This window comes from Phaethon aethereus (genome assembly GCF_964289735.1).
Source record: "Phaethon aethereus genome assembly, chromosome: 16".
NCBI classification, from domain to species: Eukaryota; Metazoa; Chordata; class Aves; order Phaethontiformes; family Phaethontidae; genus Phaethon; species Phaethon aethereus.
In genome coordinates, this window is record NC_138592.1 from 3,756,506 (window position 1) to 3,778,636 (window position 22,131).

Sequence of the window (22,131 nt, forward strand, 5' to 3'; positions counted from 1 at the left end):
GCAGCAGTTCTGTGTCAGGTTCCATTCAGAGTGGCTGCAGCACAGCTTGCACCAGTACAAGCTGGTGCCCTCCAACAGAGGAGCCAGTGTGGTCCAGATGGGCCAACTTCACACCGAGCTGCTGTGGCTGCGATCGGTGTGTTGGCTGGAATCGTGTCCCCAGTGCCAGCGTGTGGAGGTATGGCAAGCAGAGGCTGTTTGCCCTTCCCCGGTCGTAGGGGCTGAGGCATTGCACACAAAATGTCTGTTGACTTTTTTCCTTTGCATTGCAGCTTCTGCCCTAGTAAGGGGTGGGGACTACTGGGCAGAGTTAGTGGTACCACGTTTATGTCTCCAAATGTGCTTAAATCAAATAATGCAAACACAGGGGTGTTTAATGTCGATGATGCATACCTAGGATACCAGCTCCTTTTGTTTGCCCTCATTGATTTTTGTTATCCTCTCCCTCACCTTTATGTCTGTTGAGACTGGTTTTTGCCTTGACAGCTTGTACGCAGAAGGTTCCAGTAATGGTCTTAGTCTGTAATTCTGACAAGTAACGCACGAGGCTGGGTGACGGATGGCTGGTCTTTGCTTCCCGTCTCGCAGCTGAAGCCCTGTGGCTGCTTGGTGACCCCAGCACAGCCTGCCTGTGTGGCAGAGACCTTCTGGCAGAGGCCCCACATATTCATTATACCAGTGCTGCTGGTATTGGCCATGCAGCTTCCTGGATGTGGGGAATGAGATTATTTCCCACGTTCAAAAAATGCTTTGAAAGAGATGAGGGAAGAAACCCTTCCTTTTTAACTTTTTTTTTTTTTTTTCCAAACTTTGCATCTAACCTCTTTACCAGCTGGCACTCTATAAGACCCACAGTTCTCATTTCACCTGGGAAAACACGTGCAGCACAATTAGAAAAGCTGCTGGAGAGCAGCAAAAACTGGAGCTTTATGGCTGGAATGTGCCTCTGCTGCTTCATTCAGTTTTGTGAATTTTTTAAATATCAAGCTAAACTGCAGATTGGAGGTAACAGGGAAATACCAAATTTAAATGTTTGTTCTGCTAAGTTCAACAAGTCGGTTGGGTTGCTGGGTCTGTGCACCTTCTTCTAACTGTATTCCTTGTGACTGATGCATGAGCTGTTGCCGATTCATTTGGGGAGCCACAGCCACTGTGTGTTGGACTAGGGCATCCCCTTCAGCTGGCAAAACACACATGAAAACCAAAGGACGTCTGCTGGTGTGCGGTGTTTGTTGAGATGATCCTTCCCCTGGAGCCAGATTGGCATTTGTAATGTTGCTGGGGTCTGTTGCTTGTTCTTAATTACACTTTTCATCAACTAGGTATTATTTCTCATTAGTGAAACAGGACTTAATAGGAAAATTCCAATACTACTATCCTGTATGGCAGAGAAGATAGTCTTCCCATGAAGTCCACGTACTAGAAATTCATAGTGGAGGGGCTTTAAGGCATGATTTAGGTTTCATCAGTCCTGGGCAAATTGGCTTGATTTGATATGATATGATAGTGTAATTAGCCCTAACAGGAACCATTTACATTTGTACTGGGTATTTGAGTGTGTGCCCCACCATCTCATGACTCCAGTTAAATCTAGATTTGTTCCAGATATTAGTAGAAAGTAGAAAGACTTCCCATGCAAAACCAGAAGAGCAGATTTGGATCAATTTGATTATAGGAAAGGAGAGTCTGACCTTAAAGTTCGTAAGTGCAAGTGACAAAAGTTACCGACAAAAGACCAGTTTGAAGGTAGAAGTTGTTTTCATAGTAGGAGCTCTGGGGGGCAGGTATGTCTGTACCAGCGCTGTGCAACAGCCCTGTTACCTACCAAACACAGCACACAAGCTCTGTTTTGTGCTGGTTTAATAGCGTTAATGAAATTTGAGCATTTCTCTGATCTAAGCAAACCCGTAGCTTTTCAGCTGAACAGATGCGCAGTTAATGAAAACGCAGTCACAAGGGCAGGGCAGGCAGAGGCAAACTGTGCAACGGTCAGCTGGTGTCCTGCCTGTCTGACCTGGATGAGATCTTCCTTTTGCCATCTTAGCTACTAACTTTCTCCAGGACCTATTGTTTTCAGAGTTATTTGTGACACTAGCACCAGCTCAAGAATGGCAAGGAGAAAAGAAACCCCTTGAATAGAAACACAGTGGATGATTTAACCCAAGCAATCCTCATTGGCGTGAATCATTCCTTCCCCTCCTTCAAAGAAATATGTGTATTTGCATTAAAAGTGCTAACTGTTTTTTCTGAAATCCCTGAAGTTCTTTGCCACTGATAATTTCCACCTAGATTTTTAAAAATTGGATACGATGTTTGTGGAAGCCAGCAAGGGTCTGTCATGACCCCATGCCTGAAGAATATTTGTGCACATAGCCACAGGGTACAGAAACAAACTTGGGTGAAGTAATCTGTGGGAGAATGAACTTCCCGGTATTCAACAAAGTTATGACATAGTAGGAAAAATCCTATTCTCTGAGTCAGGCTTGAGTCAGTCTCCCATTTGCAATGCTGGACATGTCCCACCTTTCAGACAAGAAGTAAAAGCATGTTCGTTCTATATGTCTCTAGCTTGCTCCCACTGCTCTTTCACACTTGAGTGGGTGCATTAACTCCCATCATTGCACCAGTTTTCAACCTAAGCACATGCGCTCATCCCCTGGCTTCCTTCTGTGCCTTCAACTTGACACAGCAGTCTTCGTTCTCCCTCAGTGCTGAACAGCTACCATGCATCTCCCTAGAAGTAGCTGCACTTTTCTGGTGGATGAACTGATCTCTCTTGACATATCCACTCCTTAAATCTGCAAGACCCTTCTGTATGAAGGGAGAGCTCTGTGGCATAAATTTAAAGCATGATTTTGTTACTAACATAAAAGCAGCTATGTTCCTGTTTGGTTTGTGCAAAGAAAAGCACCTAGCTAATGATGACCAAGCCTGAAGCATGTCTAGGAGACAGCACATATGTATGTTTTCAATGCACCTCAGAATAATACGAAGTTTAGGCTTTAAAAGAAAATATTTGGGTCCTTGCCAGGTAGACAGACAGTATGAATGAAACACCTGTTCTGGCTTTGGGAGGGTTTTGGAACCATTTGATTACAGGGAAGGTACAAGCTGACCTTAAATTCTCTGGTGTAGAGTAACATGTCCTGCTGCATTATAAAACTTCTTGATCTCTTTGTGAAAATGTCCACAGCAGACAAAACACAGATGCATGCCTCCTTTTGTTTTTAACTAAATGGTGCTGCCTGGGCATGGCAAATTGACCATCTGTGTATCAAAACAGTTTCTGAAATTTGAATAAATGTTAAAGCAGGAACACTGTAAAGGAAACAAAGATAAGACACATTAAAGTAATTTTACAGAGGGGGGGGAAAAATAACTGTTAATTCCAGATGTCTCCTAATTTAGCTCTTGCTAATGGTCATTTGGCACTTGTCAGTTTTAGGGGTTTGCATTTTCATGTAATGTAATTCAATTCTGAAAAGATATAAAGGATGCTGTCTGTCTTAGAGCTGTTTCCAGTTGTGTCACCTTATCAGTCAGGTCTGGTTTGTCCAGTTTCAACTATTTCTGTTAACATTGCAAAACCAGTATCAGGAATATTTTAATAAAAGCAGAGCTGTGCTAGGTATATCACTGTGGGGCAGAAGTTTATGGCCTGTAGTAGATAGCAGATGAGGTAGTGTGATGAGTCAGATCATCCCTTCTGGCCTTTGGCTTTATGCATTCATAAGAACCAGTCTGAGAATGTGAGGCAAATCCTGGTCAAATTCCTCATGCCTTCAACAGAACTCTTCAGTCGTTTCCCACTGTAGATTCAAACTGTGCCCTAGTTTCCCCTATGCAGAAGGGTTTAAAAAGCTGTAATTAAGCTGTCAGTTTGAAGAACAAATGCAAAATGTACTTTGGGTCTCTGTGGGCTGTTTGCAGAACTGTCTGTATGTGCATGTGTACGGGGAGGTTGTGTGAACAGGAGGGGAACTCCTTTCCATGCTTCTGTGAACTCAGAAAACTCAATGCAAGCCTCGCTTGAAACCTCCTTATGTCTTTTTTATTTTGTTTTGCAGTCTTCTCAGGTACAACCTGTGAAGCTTGTAAAATTATAAAGCTGGAGATGTGCTTGATGGGTATTAATTGCTCTTCTGGCTTGTGTTGGTTCAATTCCAGCTCATGTGGAATTAGTTCTTAGCTTCTAGTAGCTATTCTTGACATGCTTGTGTCAAGTCACGATGTGCTTATGAAAATGGTGATCTTGGTATAATGTTCTTAGCTTACGACAGAGCAAAGCTCAGGAAATACGTTCCTTCACACTGCTTGCAGCAGGGTAGTAGAAAAGTAATTAAATCTTCTGTAAGATAACATGTTCCTGACCCTATACAATATACGGTACAAGAACCATATGCTCGCTCACTTCTTTTGCCTCAGGCACTGCTTTTACTGACGGCTCTGACTTGTGGTGATACCTTGCTAGGAAATGCTGCAAGTGAAGGCAACGGTTCTTTTTCCATTGGGCATATGTTGTGTTTTTCCAGAGTGAGGAGCACTTCTTTCAGTTGTCTACGTAACAGACAATACAAAACCAGAGAATTTATTCACAGCAAGCAGAATGTGTCTGCATTTCCACTGAATTACTCAACAGGCCTTGCTTCTGTCTGTGGGATGCTTCCCTGCTCTTCTGCGGTAGGTTAAAAGGGTCTGTGTAGTAAGGAAAACTCTTGCTTGTAATTTGCTGAGTCTTTGTTCAGATTTAGGAACTGGGTTCCCTCATCAAGGTAACCTGTCAGGAGCCCAAGCTTTGAATTTGTTCTTGGATCTCTTTTAAGCTCTTCCTGTCCCTCCAAACTCCCAAAACCCTGCTGCCACTCTACGGCTTGCTTGAAGAAAGAGCTTGCGGTTTCTGATGGCAGCTTCTGGCAAGCTCCTCATGGTCCTGAAGTTTTTAGGGAGGCAAAAGTAAAAACGTCAGTGGAACTCAGATACCTTTAGCAGTTGCAGATGCATAGCAGCATGGCTGAAGTCGTGTTGCTACATGTAGGTTCAGAGAAGATTGGAGTAGGATTGCTGTAGGCTGGATTTTTTTTTTTTGGTTCTTTCTGCATTCACCAGTAGCGGATTGGTTTTAAACGGAAAAGTCTCTTCTGCTTCAACACCTCTTATTTGAGAGTGTGTCACTATGACCAGTAGCTTTGTTGAAGCTGAGCCAAGCAGCACCATTGCTAGGCTCAAGAAAATAGTAAAATTCAAAGAGGGATGAGAGCAGATAACATGAATGGTAAATGTCCAGGGCTGTTGAAGTTAATGCTTAGAAAGGCTTCTTAAATGGAAGAAAGGCTTCGGTATTCAAGTTAAGTTCTAGCTGTTATAGGTCAGGGGACACCTTTTTTTGGGAGCAGAGTATTCTTTACCCACCCATTGGGGTTTTCACCTGAAATGTTTGCTGCTGGTGACCCTCAGATGAGATGTTGGACTAGATGGGACCTGCATCCAGTCCAGTTTAGGAAATATGTCTTGTTTTCCTGAGTGTGGCTGACCAGAGATGGCATCAGGATAGGAGATCAGGTTCTTAATCTCACCTTTTTGGTTAACCTCTGAATTGGATGTTTAACTATGTTATAAACCCTCTGCCCCTTTCTTTCTGTGCTGGAAAATAACTTTCAGAATCTTCTTTCTTTAAACGATTTCCATCCTTTCTTGGAAAACTTCAGTTCCCCTCAGTATAGGTAGCCTAAGTATGTTTCAGTCTTCAAACTGTCTTTGCAAAATAGCTCTGTGGTTGACTAGAGGCCAGTTCAGACTGCAGAAGGGTCATTTTTTCTGCTTGGTGCTCCTGAGTCCATGCCACAAAACCCACGTGCTCACCATGATTTCACTCTGGATGGATTGTTCGCTTTCCTTAATTGCATTTTGGAGGGGTGACTAATTACGTGCTGCAACGTTACCACTAGAGGGATTACGGATATTAGACTGGTGTTTTGCCTTGTGAGTCTCTTGTGGGGGTGGGAGAAAGCTATTTTCCTAATCTGTGCCCTGCTTTCCTTGTTAACTCCTTTTTACGTATTCACAGGTGCCATGAGTTCTAAGTAGCTAATTAAATATGGCATTTGATAAAGTTTAAGGAAGTTTTAATTCCTGTCCTGTGGTGTATTGGTTTTCCATACATAAACATGTTAGTTAACGATTACTGCAGAGCACAAGTATTTTCAAAGGTGGCTGCTCCACTTTCTTCCCCGGAGCAAGCTACCCATTTTCAAGCACACTTTGAAGGGCAAAGACTGCCTGTTCTCTTTATAAGGATTTGTTTTAAAAGGTTCTATTTAGCTTTTAAAGGATACATTCATAAGCTGAGTGATGAGATCTTGCATTAAGTGGGGAAACCAGGGGAAAGATCTTCACAGAGATGGACAAGCAGGAAGGGGTTAAAAGATGTCTGAAAGCCCTTTAGGAAGTGTTTCTAGCTGAATGGGCTTGGTGGCTGTGCTTCAGTGCTTCCTTGCCATGTGGAACCAGGCACCTCTCACCACCCTGCCTTCACAAGTCCTGATGTCACGCTAATGCCATCTTGCACTGCGCAGCGCTAGGAGAGAAGCAGCTGGCACTGGATGGCTCCCTGGTTCGTGATGGCATGTGGGTCTGCAGTCCTCCACTCCCTGATGTTGGGACCGACCAGCTTCCCCAAGCAGCACCTGGCCAGAGGGCTGCGAGTGTCCGACTGCAGCACAGGGCACTGCGCAACCAGGGCTCCGCTCTCACCCTACGGTAATCTCACAATATATTGCTATATGATAGGCCACATACAGGGCTTTAGATACAGCAAGAGGAATCTTTCAAAGGCCCTTGAAAGCGCTGAAATGAGTCTAGCTGCATAGCCTGCCACGTACATGCCATGTGAATGTAGTCTGTGGAGCTATGTATTTGAACTACACACATCAAAATGCTTTTTTTTTTTTTAAAGTTTTTCATATTTAAGACAGTAACTTTCCAAGAGGGCTGATTCCTGCTAGGCTGTGCACAAAAGAGAAACAAAGAGGATGATGTGAGGCAACGAGCAAATGCCCAGTAGCAGCCTGTGAAGACCTGGACACGCTTAAGAGCTTGTTTTGCTTCCTGTGGGGTTCAAATAACGTAGCAATCCAACCGTATGGAGTCTCTGTTGGTCTACTCTGTATCTTCTGAGTTTAAAGAAATGGTATTTGCCCGTTCAGGCACAACATTTAGCATGTATCATTCAATTCTTGGATTTTAAAAAGTCTGTCTGTGCTAGAAAATCAAAGTACTGTTCTAATGAGTTAGTTTATGTATTGGTATGTATACCTTCTTGTCATATGTTCAGCTGCTTCTCCGTAAAGTGTCTTGTCCCCAGTAGTAGGGAAAAACCTGACAGTGTGTGTCCTTGCAAGGCTCACTACGGAAAGATGGGGAGAAGGCTGGGTCATTGCTGAGCTGCTGCTTTCCCCCTCCGGTGAGAAAGCGAAGCCGTTCCCTGAAAGCCAGCAAGGGGAAGTGGAAGCGAATTTTCACCATCCACATTTAAAGAGGACCAACAGCATACCCTGAGGAGAGTACACGGCATTTTGTGGAGCCTGTTACTGTTTTGTTAATTAGTAATAGAGTTTTTCCTGGAGATAAACCGATCTATCGGTTAATGGGGTTTAACGTACTAAAACACAGCGCGGCCCCGCAGATACAATAGGCGCGTTGTTTCCCTCGGGGTCCTGCCCCCGGCCCCCCCCCGGGGGTGCACTTCACCCCATTTGGCCTCTCCTCCCGCAAGGCCGGGGGGGGGGGTCCCCCAGGCAAGGCAGGTTGAGGGGTGCAGGGGGGGAGCGGAGGCTCCTGGTGGCGGGGCCGACCGAAAGGGTTAAGGGCGGCGGGGCCGCGCACGGGGCCGCGCACGGGGCGGGCGGCCCCTCCCCGCCGCTGGGGCAGAAGTAGCGCGGCCGCGGCGGCGCGGCGCGCAGTGCCGAGGCGGCGGGACGGGGGAGGCTGCTGCCCGCCCCCGCCGCTCGGGCAGCCTCGGTGAAGATGGCGAGGGCGGCGGAGTGGGGCGGTGCGCGGCTGCGGCTGCTGCTGCTGCTGCTGGCGCTGCCTGCCGCCGCCCGCCCGCCCGCCTCCTTCCCCAGCGATGTGAACGGGCACAGCCTCCACCCGCCCTACTTCAACCTGGCCGAGGGCACCCGCATCTCCGCCACGGCCACCTGCGGCGAGGAGCCGGCGGGCGCCGGCAGCCGCCGCGCCGTGGAGGACCTCTACTGCAAGCTGGTGGGGGGGCCAGTGGCCGGGGGGGACCCCAACCAGACCATCCAGGTACGGCCGGCGCGGGCGGCTCACCCGCACCCGGGCAGCTGGCTGGGGGTGTGCAGAAAGGGCCGAGCCCCCTCTTTGTGCTCTCTCGGCCACCGCTCCCTCGTCCCATCCCTCTTTTTCAGCCGTCGGTGCGAGAGGCGGCAGAGCTGCGTCTCGCCGGGGTCTGGGAGGGTCGGGAAGGGCAGAGGCCGCAGCAAAGAGCGGGGCAGCTGGGAGACGGTTGAGCAAGCGGCGTGCGGGGCCCCACGGCCCCCGCTACTACTGGTGTTTTCCCACGCATCTCCGCTTGCCCGGCCACCACAGCCGGACCTTGTGCAGCGCTGGTGTTCGTCAAGTGGCTGGGGGGTTAGCGGTGGGGTGCTCTGGGAGGGGACAAAGGGCAGGCAGGGTTGGTCCCCAGAGCATCCTCCCCTGCCCAGGCCTGGGCACTGGAGTCTGGAGCCCATCTGAAGCCCCGCGGAGCAGCGATGAGAACCATGTGCTCTTGCTCTCCCAACCCTGCCAGCGGTTGCACACGTGAAATGCGGCTTGCTGAGTTCCCATGGCATTATTTTTAAAGTTGTCCGTTCTTTATGTTTACAAAATCCTGGGCAAACCAGCTCCTAAATTCCTCTGCCAGTCAGGCTATCGTTATGATAAACGTGGTAATATTTGCCTTTATGGGTCTTAACTGTGCCGTTCCCTGCGTGTTCAGTGGGGCACTTGGATGAGCAGAGGAGAAAGTTAAGAGGGTGAGTTTCACAAGCGAATACCGGGTGACTTGTCGCAGGGCTCCCATTTTAAGCGGAGCAGAGGGAGCTTGCAGCCAGGGACGTAGATGGTAAAAGCTGCTGTGCATTTTAACAGCTATAGTTCTCCTGAAAAGAGAAAAGAACGGTTGTAAACGGAGTTGTAAAACACTAGCTGTAGTTGCAGGAACTCCAGACCCACTGCCCCCCTCAGGGCAGCCCGAGCTGGGAAGAGCAGCTCGGATTTGAAATGCTTGGCAGCCTGAAGCCTGCCACAGAGCCCGCCAGCGTTTTCTGCTTGTTGCTCATGAAGTTCACAGTGCCAGTTCACCTGTTGCAGTGGGGCCACAGGGTTGTCCGTGTTGTGTGTAACAGTGAGGAAGAGCAAGGGAAAGCTATCAGTTCTTGGATCGAACCTTTCTTGGCCCTTTTGGTAGGGGTGGCTTTGTTAGAAGATGATCTCTGAAGCATTTTTCTCATTCTGGCCACATTCTCTCAAGCCAGTGCTGTACTAGGAATTTTTGGCTATTGTGTGGTTTTGACATGGAATTTTGCCCTGTTTGTAGTAGAAATTGTTAGAAATTGTTGAAGATGTTACTGGATGGCAAAAAGATGACCTATCCTGCTCTGAGTTTTGCTGCCTTTTAAAGTGATCTATTTCACTTTGCTGTACTGTAAAATAATGTAACTTGAAGAAGCTTTGCTTTTAAGTACTAGTAGCAGGAGACTATAGGGACCTAGATGTGCCTATGGTGAGGCAAAGGTATTAAGGAAAGGTAAAGAAGTAACTGCTGCTGTGTGCACTTGCACACAACCATGAAGTGATCTGCCAAGCAAAACTGGAGGATGAGACTGCTTAGAAAAGCTGGCAAATGTGGGTGTGCATTTATCACGCCACATCTGTCCACCTGTGCTCTGGCCATGCTGCTCACTGACCATGACACACTGTACTAAGGATGCTGGTGACTAAAATAAACCCTTGGGGCTGTACCAGCTTGGCAAGAGTTATAACTCATCCTTCAAGTGCAGCCCTTTCCTGGCACCGCAGGGTGTGCGCATCCTCCTGGCTTCCCCCTGCTGCCGGACAGGTCTCCTCAGCCACGGATTTCTAGAGCGACCACCTCCCATCCCCTGTGTGGCTCTGGCACAGCGTCACTTTGATCTGAGCACCACTTCCCAGGGCAGTGGTCTTTGGTCAGTCTGAAAGCTTTAGAAAAATCCTTTTGTAGTGGCTCCTTTCCCTGACCACAGGCAGCACCTAAAAGGGAGGGGAGGAAACAGGAGGCATCAGAGCAGAGGTCAGCATTCCCAATTCATCCCCTTTAGGGGTTTTGGCACCACCCGGTGACTAAAGCAATGAGGGATGTGGGAGGGAAGTGTTCAATTTGAGCAGACTGAAACGACAATAATGAACTCCACATGCATGTCCTCGCTGCCCACGTGTGCCCCCGACAGAGTCCTTTCCCTGTGCACCTGCTCAGCGGTGCTCGTGCATGGTGCGGCGGTGGCAGTGAAGGGGTGTTTGGTCAGGAATTCGGGAAGAATGAGTATTTGCACCCTCCAAGAGATTTCCATGAGCTGTGATGGTGAAGGGACGTTTGCTTGACTAAAAACCTACTGTAAACATTAATACAATCATCAGTGAGTCCAGTCAATTCTCTGTTTTCTGCTTGTTTGTGTTCGACATTGTAGAAGACTTTCAGGAAAGGGAGTTCATTGGCTTTAAAATGTGATAGTCTTAAAATGTCAATAATTGTTAAGCTTTCTCAAATAATGCTGCCCTAAAGACACTTGCAGTGTTTCTGGCACAGCTTGTGGGAAGGCTCTAAACCTTTTCAAGGAGTTTCCTTTGCTTTATTCAGGGCTCTTTGGCAGAAGACAGCATTTCTAACTGTGGGGGGCTTTTCAGTCTGCAAGGATGTGATGCACCGTGATGTTGGGGTGTGCTGAAAGGGACTCACCATGGAGGTTTGCTTCCCTTGTCCCACTTGCTAATTAGCATGGGCAATCCTACCTTAATGATAATGTCTTGAAGATGAGGCAAAAGAGGGATTACAGGTGTTGTTTTTTTCTGATCCAGCTTTACTGGAGATGGTCATAGGTATCTGTCTTTCAAGACAGAGACAACTCTGCAAAGGCATAGCCAGCTGCCTGGGGGCTGTTCCGGAGACCTACCGAAGCTGGCAGGGATTGTACACTGTTCTCAGAGTGAGGCAGGGTTGTGGATGATTATTTCAGGAGATTAGGTGTATAACAATAAGGGAAGTTACCAGCATTAATTGAAGCAATTACAGACCTTAGAAGCAGTGTTGGTGCTTACCAGAGGTCTTGTCCTCTTGCTCTTCCAGGTGTTGGTAACAGATGAGGTCTGAAGCTGTTTCATACCTGAATGTCTCTGAATTTAGTGTCATTCTTTTTTGACATCCTGCAGTTGTCAGTGACTGTCTGGCCTGGTGCTTCTTCATCCCACAGTGTGTCTCTTGTGCGGGGGGCTGGCTCAGCCCAGGGCTCTCTGCAGTTTGGGTGACAGTTGGTGTTGTACCTCTCTGTATGTGTCTCTTCTATGTTTACATGTATGATAGCATTGGACTTCAGTGGTTTAACTGCTGCTGAAGGCATGTAGTTTTTAGAACAAGTGTTGCCTCCAGAAAGGACACTGGTGAGAGAGCACCTGCTTAACTCTGCGTGAGCAGTTACTTGATCTGTAAGGGCAGCCCCGGTAACAGCTCGAAAGCATGCACTTTCCTTGTCTGAAATACTACTTTTTGCCCCCCATTTCCTGGCCGCCTTACCTCATCCCCCGCGGCCCAGGCTGGGTCACGCTCCCTGTGGTTTTTGGATAAATTAGTGAGGAGAGCTGAGGTTGGGTCATGGCAGGGCCAGATAAGCTGGGATAAAGCCATCTGCTTTCCCTGAGGCAAGCCGTGCCAGCAGGGTGCCAGGCTAGTCTTTATACTCAAGGGGAAACGTCAAGGTTCCCATTGATGTGAGCAGGAACGAGATCAAGCCTTGCAGGTCTCTGGAAGCTGCCCTCCATTCAAACCTCCTCCTTATCTCCCTCTCCCTTTGCAGCTCGCTCTGATAGTGGCAGTTTTATGTTCTCTAAGGTGCCTTGCAACTTCTTGCATTGCTGAAGTTCTTTCTTTGGCATACTTTGGTGACGTCCACACCGCTCCTGCTCTGGCAACCTGCTGTCTCTGCTAAGCCTGTGGCTCACAGTTGCATTTTAATTAATTCCCTGCTGATGTCAGAACTTCTCTGTAGAGACCTGGCGCACTGTGCAGGATCCCAAGTTGCTCTAAAAGAGGAAAAGCTGGAAGTTACTCTCATCAGGTTTAGGTCTGGCTCTAATGAAACAACTAATGAACAGCTGGTGTATCAGAGGGACTAATGACACTTCTAATAGCAAACTTAGTTCAGCTGTTGACATGTTACCAGCCCATTGGCAGGTAATGCACACAGGTTGCACAGCAGTGGTGATAACAGGGATCACGGCAGCATTACAAATGTGGAGCAGCTGATCCCGATTTTTAGTCCCCTCTTACTAAACATGAATTGACTGTGGCCCATCAGTGTGAACTTTGGGTTCAAGATGATTTTCACATCTGTGGCAAGAATTTAAATATGAAAACACTTTATTTTTTTTGTTATTTGTCCCTATTTTGTAACCTTGCCTCACTTCTTCCCCCACCTCATCGTTGTGTATTGTACAGCAGAAATTTCCACACAACCTGTTGCACCGGTTCCTGGTAAAGGTTTGAGCTGAAGAGTTGGGTCAGTTTTATCTGGTCTGCTCTCTCTGGCTCAGTGCACGTTCAAAGCAGCCTTATCCTGACCTCTTTCTACAGCAGGAGCTCCCTGAATGGGCATCAGGGTTACTTGGATGGTTTCAGCTGCCCTTTTCTTTGGCCTTGTGCTCACACATCTGCTATTTTCATACATCTAGAGGACTTAATTAAAAGGTGTTCTTGTTCGGGACAATTTGCATTGCATAATTGCATGCAAATAACATAGCACATGGCTGTGGGGAAGAATGCTGTGAAATCTCAGTTTCCTTTTCACTGAGATTCCCCCAGAGTTTGGGGCATCTGGAAAATCACACACTCTGCAGTGGCTCTGTCTTGCCTCAGCCCTTGTAGGGGTACAGATGGTGTAAGCAGAAAGGAGATTGCCTGTCTTGAGATCATGTACCTGGTATAATATTAAAGCCGGCTGCAGCTGGACAGGCAAGGACAGCTCGCTTGCCTGCGGATAACTGCGCCTTTAAAAGGAAAACTGCCTGTAACAGAGTTCCCTTCTAGGGTGTTTGTAGCAGCAATTCAAGTGACAGAAAAGTGGCTCCACAAAACAAATAACTTGCCAATTTTCAGGGCTATTTGCAGGTTTCCTTAAGAGTGGGTCAGATTCATTTGTGCTTTAAATGGGAAAGAAAGAATTGCCCCTAACAGCTCAGGTCTTTGTCTGATCCTGCTCAGGAGATGCTGTTAAAGTTGCAGAGCTGTTTTCTCTGGCAGCGTGTCCGTGGAGCTGACAAAGCCACCCGCGCCACAAAAGCAAGGCAGAAAAATGATTGCAGCTAGGTCCCTGGCCAGCTGACAGCAGGGACTGTCCCCTTCTGGCCTTGCATTGCAGCATCGCCAGCAGAAGGAGCTTGGATGCTAGACTATTAAGCTTGAAAACGTAGCTGAAAGAACTATACTTGTGAAATGAATAGGTCGACAAGAAACAGATTGCAGGGAGTTGGGCAGAAAAACTGCCAGTCTGGGTCCATAAGAATGACTGAATGGTTTGGGTCAGGATCTCTGGGTGTCAGCCAGGGTGTGAATGGCAGCTTCAGCAGAGGACTTGGTGGCCCTGGAGCTTGAGCTACTGCTCTCCCTTGTGGTGCGGCTTCTCCCTCTGCCTACTATTCTGCATCTGGCAACCAGTTCTTTGTGTCTGGGTCCCTTTGCCAATGCTCAGTGCATATCTGAAATACAGAAGGGATGCTTCTTAGAGCAGTCCAAATTCTATGCTGGCTTCTTGTGGGGTTTTTGAGCTTTTTCTTGTTCCTTTTTCCATCCATGCTGTAAACTGGTGCAAACAAAAAGTTTATATATTGATTTGCATTAGCAGGCTTACACACTATATTTTCGGAATTGCTGTGATACCTGTCTGCTTTGTGCCATGTTTTTCTGTCTACAGTTAAATGTTATTTTTGTACTTTCCAACAGGGCCAGTACTGTGACATCTGCTCCTCCGCAAACAGCAACAAGGCCCACCCCATAACAAATGCCATCGATGGGACAGAGCGCTGGTGGCAGAGCCCCCCTCTCTCCCGGGGGCTGGAGTTCAACCAGGTCAACGTCACTTTGGACCTTGGACAGGTAACCCAAGTCCTTCTAGGTTACGTTGTAGACTGTGCTGGCAAGGACCTGCCTCTGCTTCTAAAATCCTTCAGTGGTCCGCCCTAGAAGGGTGGGACAAAACCTGCTCATTTAATGACAGGGTAGGAGGCTGTGGTTAAAATGCAGAAGAGAAAACCTCCTGTCTGTCTGTAGTATTAACTGTAGTCTGTGCTATTTTCTGTTAGTATTTAGGTTCTCCCTAAAATTTGTGTCACTCACAAAAATCCACTGTACTATGCAGGTGCCATTCCCCTGAATAGAGTACCTGCCTTCTGAAGGGGGATGGTTAGCAAGGCTTCACCCCGGAACACGAAGATACAGCCCTGAGGAATTTAAGGTTGTGCTGTAAAACTTTTAACTGGTGCATTTAAAATGCTTTAAAAAACAGCGAGTCTGTGCTGAAGATCTTCCTATAAAAGACAAAGAATGATAATGGGTGTTTGGTCTCTAATGCTGGCTAGTCAAAGGGAATTAACATTGTAATAGCATGGCTGCCAGCCCCCAGCACCTCCTCTGCTGCTCCTATTCATCCGCAAAACCATTTATTCTCTCAGACTTTCCTCAGCTTAGAGGAAAGCAGCAGAAAAGATGTCCTGGCTGAAGCTGCAGAGGAAGGAAGATGTTAAAGCCAGAGACCTGAAGGGCTGCGGGATGTGGGTCTGCTTTCTGGTATGGGGCCATTTTTCGGGCTGGTGGATGGGGGCACTCCTCAGTCCTCGAGCCGGGGCAGACAGGTGAAGGGGGTGCGTGAGACACCCCTTCCTCCATGGTGCTGCACAGTCTCATCTCTGTGTCTGGAACCTCTCATGGGGACTACCCTGCGTGGAGATGGTTTGGGGGAGAGGCAGCCGTAGGGAAGAGGGATGAAGAGACAGAGTGTCACATACAGACCTGTTCTTTGGGTAAAAAACTTGCTTTGAAGCTGTTTCCTTCAATATTTAAATAGACACAGCGCATGGCTGCACGTCAGCACATGGGTCTGGGAGAGAGGGAATGGAGCTTCTCCCAGGAGACAGCTCTCCCTGCCTGAGGGTCTGACATGAAGCTGAACTGGAGTGTTTGCTTGCAGAGGGCACATGCTTCCTGGCAGGCAGGCTCCTGGCCAGCAGTCCTGGCTCCTTGCCAGCAGCTGTTAGTCCTGGTACTTCAGGATTCAGGGCATTTGCTCTGTATTCTTGTTATGACAATTTAGCAGTTAACTGCTGAAGTGCCCCCATGAGCAGGTAGAGGGATGGCCTTTCACCTCCTCTGCTGCACTTCCCAAGCTCTGCTACCAGCCACGCAGCGCTAAAAGGCCAAGTTTGGGTCCTCCTTGGCTGGAAGACTGTGAGACAGGGCAGTTGTGCAGCTGTGGACAGCTCGCCTCTCCCATAGGAAACGTGGCTGCTGTGATGGCTCAGGCAGCCTTCCAGGGGCTGAGTGCACTGCCCCTTTATTTGGGAGTTTGCACTGATTGCAGTGATTTCAAGCCTTGTCGGGCACTGAAGCTTTGCACTGACCTTGCACATGGCTTTTTCACCCTGTGGTGGAGTAAAGGCTTGTTGGTCACAGCTGTTTGTAAGGTGTCTGACTCCAGACTTACAGATACCTGGGATGTATTGATGACGATACCCTTCTATTAGATGCCTCAAAGACAAACTTTGGTCTGCAGGATTGTCTCTGATCCACTCCCTGCCCTGCTTGCAGCACTCGCTTGGAGCCTCTCAAACACCCTCCACAAATTTGTTCTCTCCCGTGAGCGCCAGCTATCTAAAGCTGTCCTATACACATCTATACACCAGCAAAATATCCCTTAATGCCCAGGGCACAGCATGCATCACATAATAGCTGTGTGGGCAAAGCCTCCCCGGGCTGCACACAGTGTGCTGATCCCGTTAGCCGACGTAGGTGGCATCTGCTGCGTCTCTTGAACCTCCCAGCTGGCAGGGGTGTGCTGGGTGGGTGGATCGCTTGCACTCCCTGCTCTGACCAAGGGCCGGCCTGCAACACGGCTTTCTGTGCTCACCGCTCCTCTGGAAAGAGATTTTCAAAGACCAACTTTCCTTGAGAGCTTCTCCTCCTCTTTGTCATCCTCTGTGACAACTTTTCTGGCTTCAGGCCAGAGCTAACCCAGCTGTACTTTGTGCTTGCAAGCTGCTGCGTTTGGCTCATCTGGGGCTTTGCAGCCTTCAGAGCTTCACGGCTGGAAGCCAGAGCCTGGAATAATTTGGGGGGCCCGCAATACCGCTAAAACTGAGGGGGTGTAAGTTTACCTTCTCTCTCCAGCCCTCCTCCCCCAGGCCTCTCTATTTTTTGTATCCTGTCAGATGAGACTGCACCATTATTTCTGCAAGGTCGGTAGCAGAACTTTTATGCGTGGTGCTGGTTTTGGAGTTGCCTCAACTGGTGTAGAGCTTTGCTGGAATTACCGATCCCTCTGCTTCTCTCCTGCCTTTGCGAAGTAAGCGGTTGCCCAGCTGGTCTCAATAGGAGCACAGACCTAAAGCTTCAGCCCATTTTTGGTGGCTTCTTCTTTATACATGCCATTATTGTATGTAATTGCTATAATAACCTGTTTATGCTCCTGGTGAGAGTCAGTTCTTTGCTTTTCCCTCCTTTGTTTTGGTAGGTTGGGCAATAGAAACAAGATGAAATGTTACAGAATTGCTAATTTCCTCTTTTTGAAGTTGAGGCTGTTTGAAAGGATGGAAGACAAAAAGAGGAATTCTTGGGTCCCAGCGGGTCTGTGGGGCAAGTGCAGGATCAGGCCAGTGTACCTGGCAGCCAGGCTTTGCAAATTCCTTGGATACCTGTGAAACGGCGCAGGTAACACTTTCAAAGGCATGTCTGAGAGCAGGGCTTTTTTTGGCTGGCAAACAAGGCCTCTCCTTGCTCCATGTAATCCTCTAGGGAGCTCTTGGACCAATTAAGAATTAATTTAAGGGACTGGCAGCCACTAAAAGCTTTTGTTGCTTTGGGGGATGGTGAGTGCCTGGAGCACGGGTGCTGATGGCATGGTGCTCTGGTGCGAGCACAGGAGGTTATGGTGTCACCCCTTTGCTGTGGTGCTTCACTGCTGTCTTTGTCCCTCTCGAGCCATAAGTGCTTCATTACCAGCTGGAATCAGGTTTCTCCAGCATTTGGCAAGGCTGTGGCAACTGGGAGAGAGGCAGTTAATTAGGCAGCCTGTTGGTCTTTGCTTTTGCCGCCTGTGGGAGCTTGCTCTCCTCATGGGGATGTTAAAATCCAATGGGAAGGAGAGAGGGAGGAACATCCTTCACAGCCAGCAAATAAGCTAAAGAACGGCTCAGGCCGGCCACCCAGCTGGTGTGAGTATATTAAACACTCACATCATGTCATCTTAGTGCCAGCAGTGGCCTAATCTTAACGGCTTCATTGGAAAGGCAGATCAGAGCTCCCACAACAGCATGGGAAGAAATTGGTTATCTGCTGAGGGGGGTCAGGTCTGAATTGCTCCCACTGGTGCCATGTCTGTTCCTGCCTCCTTGGGGAGGGATAGTTTTTCTTTTCAGAATTGGTGGGGGGAAAAGCTGGGAGGGGAGGAAACGTTGCTCAGGGTCCCTGTGTTGGACACAGGTCTGGAAGCCAGAAATATGGCCAACAGCTTCAAGGAGGGAAGTTAAATGGATTTTTAGGAGCTCCTGGGGAGGGATATGTGAAGAGGGAAATTTTTTTTTTTTTTTACTTGCTTTTGATTATGTCCTTGTGCTTAAAGGTTTAGTATGTTTAGGATGAATGGCTGGGCCACTGCATGGGTTTGCTGCAAAATACACCACCACCACGTCATGATGAAACACAGTTCAACTTTGCAGGGTGGAAGAATTGGAGCATGCCATGCTCTGGGAGGACACTGTCATGTGTTGAGGCATTGCTGGACAATCTGGACTTGTCCCCAAAGCTGGCAATCCTGTTCTGCCTGGCTTGGAGGGCAAAGCCGCATGTTGAGGCTCCTAAGGCTCCCCCACTGCTACTTAGCTCCAGGCTCTTTCTCTTCTGCCTGGAGCCTCCAGACCAGCTGGAAATGGGAAAGTGCCTCTGTTGCAACAGGGCTGTGCAGGGAGCAGAGGGACAGGAGACCATGACTCACTGCCACCATGGGAATTGTCCTCTGTGATCCTGCTGTGATTAAGTGCCACAGTGGGTGGAGGGGAGGAAAGGGTGTGATGGAAGATTCCCCCCCCCCCCCCCGAAGGTCATTTGAGTCAGAGCTGACAAAAATCAGGAGGCTTAAAGAAACATGAATGACTGGCTTCCTGCCAGGGCCTGACATCTTCCTTGTGTGAAGGTGAACCCAGGCCAGCCCTTCCCGGAGATGTTTATGGATAGTTGGTGCTTTATGATAAACTCTGTAGAGAGGAATGCTTGCAGTCATGCAAGAGCAGGAGCTTCGTGCCAGTGCTTGCTTGAGGTTAATTACTGCAGTGAGAAGGTGGCTGGATAGCATCCCCCGCCTCCCCCCCCATCCCCAGAGTCTTCTGGCCCCGGTGACACTAGAGAACAGCAGAATTTCAGACTAAAGCTTTGCAGGGAGTTTTGATTTACACCCCTAAAGGTATTTGATTTGGCAGTGCTGCACAGAGGGCACGCAGCCTCCCCTACACACCGGTCACCGGCAAGAAACACCTGCATCCGTTCACCTCTGCAACCGAGGAGGGAAGAGAAACCTCCTCCTTTGGAGAGCTCCAGGCTGTTACTGCTTAAAATGCAGCTCCCTTTAAGGTTAAAAAAAAAAAAAAAAAAGTTGCATTCATTGGTAACTCACAAAGATAGAAAGGAAATGAAAAGGATTGTGAACTGAGCTCCGGGACCAGTCTGAAGGTGTGTTTTGTACTTACTGTAAGATGTGTCTAGGCAAGGGAGTAGATTGGTAGCTTACTGGGTGCCTTGAGAAGTACTTCTTGAGTTTTCTAGTAATTGCAATGGGATCTGCCAAAATTACCATATTTCCTGATCTCTGTTGAACTAATTAGCTTACGCTTGCCAGGCTCTTCCAGCTCCAAAGTAAAGGTGTTCATTGGCACAATAACACACTAGACACTTCAGCCCTGGGCCAACAGGCTGCTATTCTTCCAGTGCAAAACTTCTCTCAAAAGGAGATGGGTGTTTTTCCTATGGTGGATTTCCAGGTCATAAACCTACTTCCTTTCCCTCTTGCACTGCAAACGTGGCCCCTCGGGACCTGCTTTGCACAACAGTTAGACGTGCAGGATGCTTGCAGGTTCTGGGTATGTGGCTGAATGCCTGACTTGCATGAACAAGTCAATCCTCTTTGTGCAAACTGTTTCTTGTTAATGAATATTAAATGCCTACTCATCCTTGGTAGATCTGAGCTGGGTTCTGTAGATGAAAATGCCACCTTGCCTAATGCTAAAGGAGCAACACTGGGCCAGAGCATAGTATCTTGTGTGTCACAGTGTTCTGAAATATTTCACCTCAGTTTCTAGCCTCTCATTTATTTTAATTTAATTAAAATAGTATTAGAAGCTGCTGGTGGAGTTTTTCAGGACCCCTCTTTGAAAGGCAGCTGGAAGGAAAGCCTTGCAAACCGATGGGCTGAGGCTTACCTCCATGTCCCCAGCAAAAGTCTTCAGCCCACAGATGAATATGATGTTTATTCCCTGGCTTGCTTAATTAAAAAAAAAAAACCCTCCTTGATGAGAACTCATGAAATCCCAAGAGAAAACTCAGGGTTATTCTTGAATAGGGCTGTCCTCCTAGTGGCTGCTTTTCCTGAGCCTGGGATGGGATATGGGTGGTGGTAACCCAAGAAGAATTTTCAGCTGAACACCCCTCCCATCTTTCACCTTCCTCCTTTTGCACCTTTGTTTCAGTTGCTGTGAGAGCTTTTACCTGCCTCTGAGTGATGTAGCTGCTGCCTACATTTCCCTCCGAGGCATCTTGTTCATTATTGCTATACACAAGGGGAGACCTGAAATGGGACTCTTCCTTTCCTTCCCCTTGGGGATGTCTTCTGTATCCTTTCCCCCAGTGCATATCACTGGGAAATGCACAGCTTTCATTTCTCTTGGGGCCACGGGCTGCCTTATCTGCCTGGCATGTGTTTTTCACAGAGCATTGCAAGAATGGGTGAAGATTTAAGATTTTTTTTTAAATGTAGTTTTTACTTTTTTTTTTTAATTTCTCTTACTGTAAGGACTATTTGGTCTTCACTGTGCTGGGGCACTACTGTGGGAAAGGAGGCGGGCTTAGTGACATTTGTTGTGAGCTTTTGCACCTTAAGTAAAGGGCTGGGGCGTAAAATCTCTTAACAAAGACATTCTTTCTCCAAATTGTTCTGTGGTGCTTGGAGCAAAAGCAGTACTAAAAATAAAGCATGTTAAGCAGGCTGAGCAGAAATCCTTTTTTCTTTCAACAGCTGAGGCTACAGTTTCTTCTCCTGTGTAGAGTCCTCTGCAATTGCTGTAAAGTCCTCCAAAAGTAGATGAAGATCTCTTTGTTCATTTACGGGTTTCAGAATCCTAGTTCCCTCATCTGAAATGGCCCGTGGCTCTCCTTTAACTGTGGAGCGTGTTCAGTGCTGCTGTATTTGAACATGACTGTCAAGTGGAAGTGGGGTGCATATTTGTAATGCTTCTCTGGGAAAAGCAGAAAAGGTGTGACTGTGAGAGAGTGCGCAGTGCTGGGAGCTGGCGCTGAGCCCAGGTGTATGGATCTTCTCTCCCAATTTATTTTCCCCTTTACTGTTTGAAATAACTTAGCTTGTGAAGGCTGTTCTGTTTTCTTCAAAGTTGCAGTTCCACTGACCCGGGCCAGCAGCTCTTTTTTTTTTCTTTCTTTCTTTCTTCCCACCCCCCCGGGAGATTTCTTGCCTTCACTTGGCCCTTCTCGACCTCTCTGTGCTTTCTGCCGGCTCCCACTGGATTCCTGGCTCCAGTGGCAGTGTGGGAGGCGCTCAGGTGAGCGGGAAGGGAGTGCCTGATTGTCAATCTGTCTCCTCCAGCAGCAAGAGTAGACCCATCCTCTCCCTTTCAAACAGTGGGATGCCAAGTTCCCCTCTCTGGGATCCACAACAGCCGAGGCTGAGATTTCTTTCCTCTTTGTTAGTGCTGGTAGTGGTTGCTGTAAGGGAAAAGATGTGCAGAATATCACTTTAGGTAAATCATAGATTACATGTGAATTTTAGTTGTATGTTATGTTTACTTCTGTCATGAAACAGTACTGCTTAAAATCAGTTTTCTAGGGCTGCGACAAGTAGATGCTATTTCACTTGTAACGATCCCCAAAAGATCTGCAATGCCTCACGTCTTCCAGGCTGTGAGCGCAGAGAAAGAGAAAGCTCCCAGGGTAGCAGGAGGCTCTGGGCAGGCACCTTTTGTGGCCTCCAAAGAGGGTGTTTCTGCCCATCCTTTGCATCTTGTACAAATGACCCTTGTGCTTCGACGGCTTAATCTTCCCAGAGGCTGCGCTTGTTCGCTTGTTCTGCCTAGACCTGAACCAGCTCTGGAGAATTCAGGTGTTAAAATAAGCCTCAGCTCCACCTCCCCCCCCCCCCCCCCCCAACAGCTCCAGGTAGTGACTGATGAAAGGATAATTACTCCGTTTCCAAAAAGCGTGTGCAAGATTTGCACTGTAATTTCTCCCAAGATATTGTTGCCTATTTTTAATTTTGGCATGATGAGAAACGAGGAGGCTGATGGTGAGGTCTCTTGGCATGGAGCTCCCCCTCCCCACCAGGCTGCCCGTTCCTGCTC

General features: G+C 48.0%; 1 protein-coding gene across 1 annotated transcript in view; it reads left to right on the plus strand.

The window, feature by feature from the left end:
- Window positions 1–7,927: 7,927 nt before the first annotated feature.
- Window positions 7,928–22,131, plus strand: part of LAMA5 (laminin subunit alpha 5) — a gene marked incomplete at its 3' end in the record, with an annotated part of 94,922 nt that continues 80,718 nt past the window's right edge. The window contains exons 1-2 of the mRNA XM_082007028.1: window positions 7,928–8,304; window positions 14,246–14,398. Coding sequence (XP_081863154.1) covers window positions 8,023–8,304; window positions 14,246–14,398 — 435 coding nt within the window. The 5' untranslated portion in view covers window positions 7,928–8,022. The remainder of the gene's footprint in view (window positions 8,305–14,245; window positions 14,399–22,131) is intronic.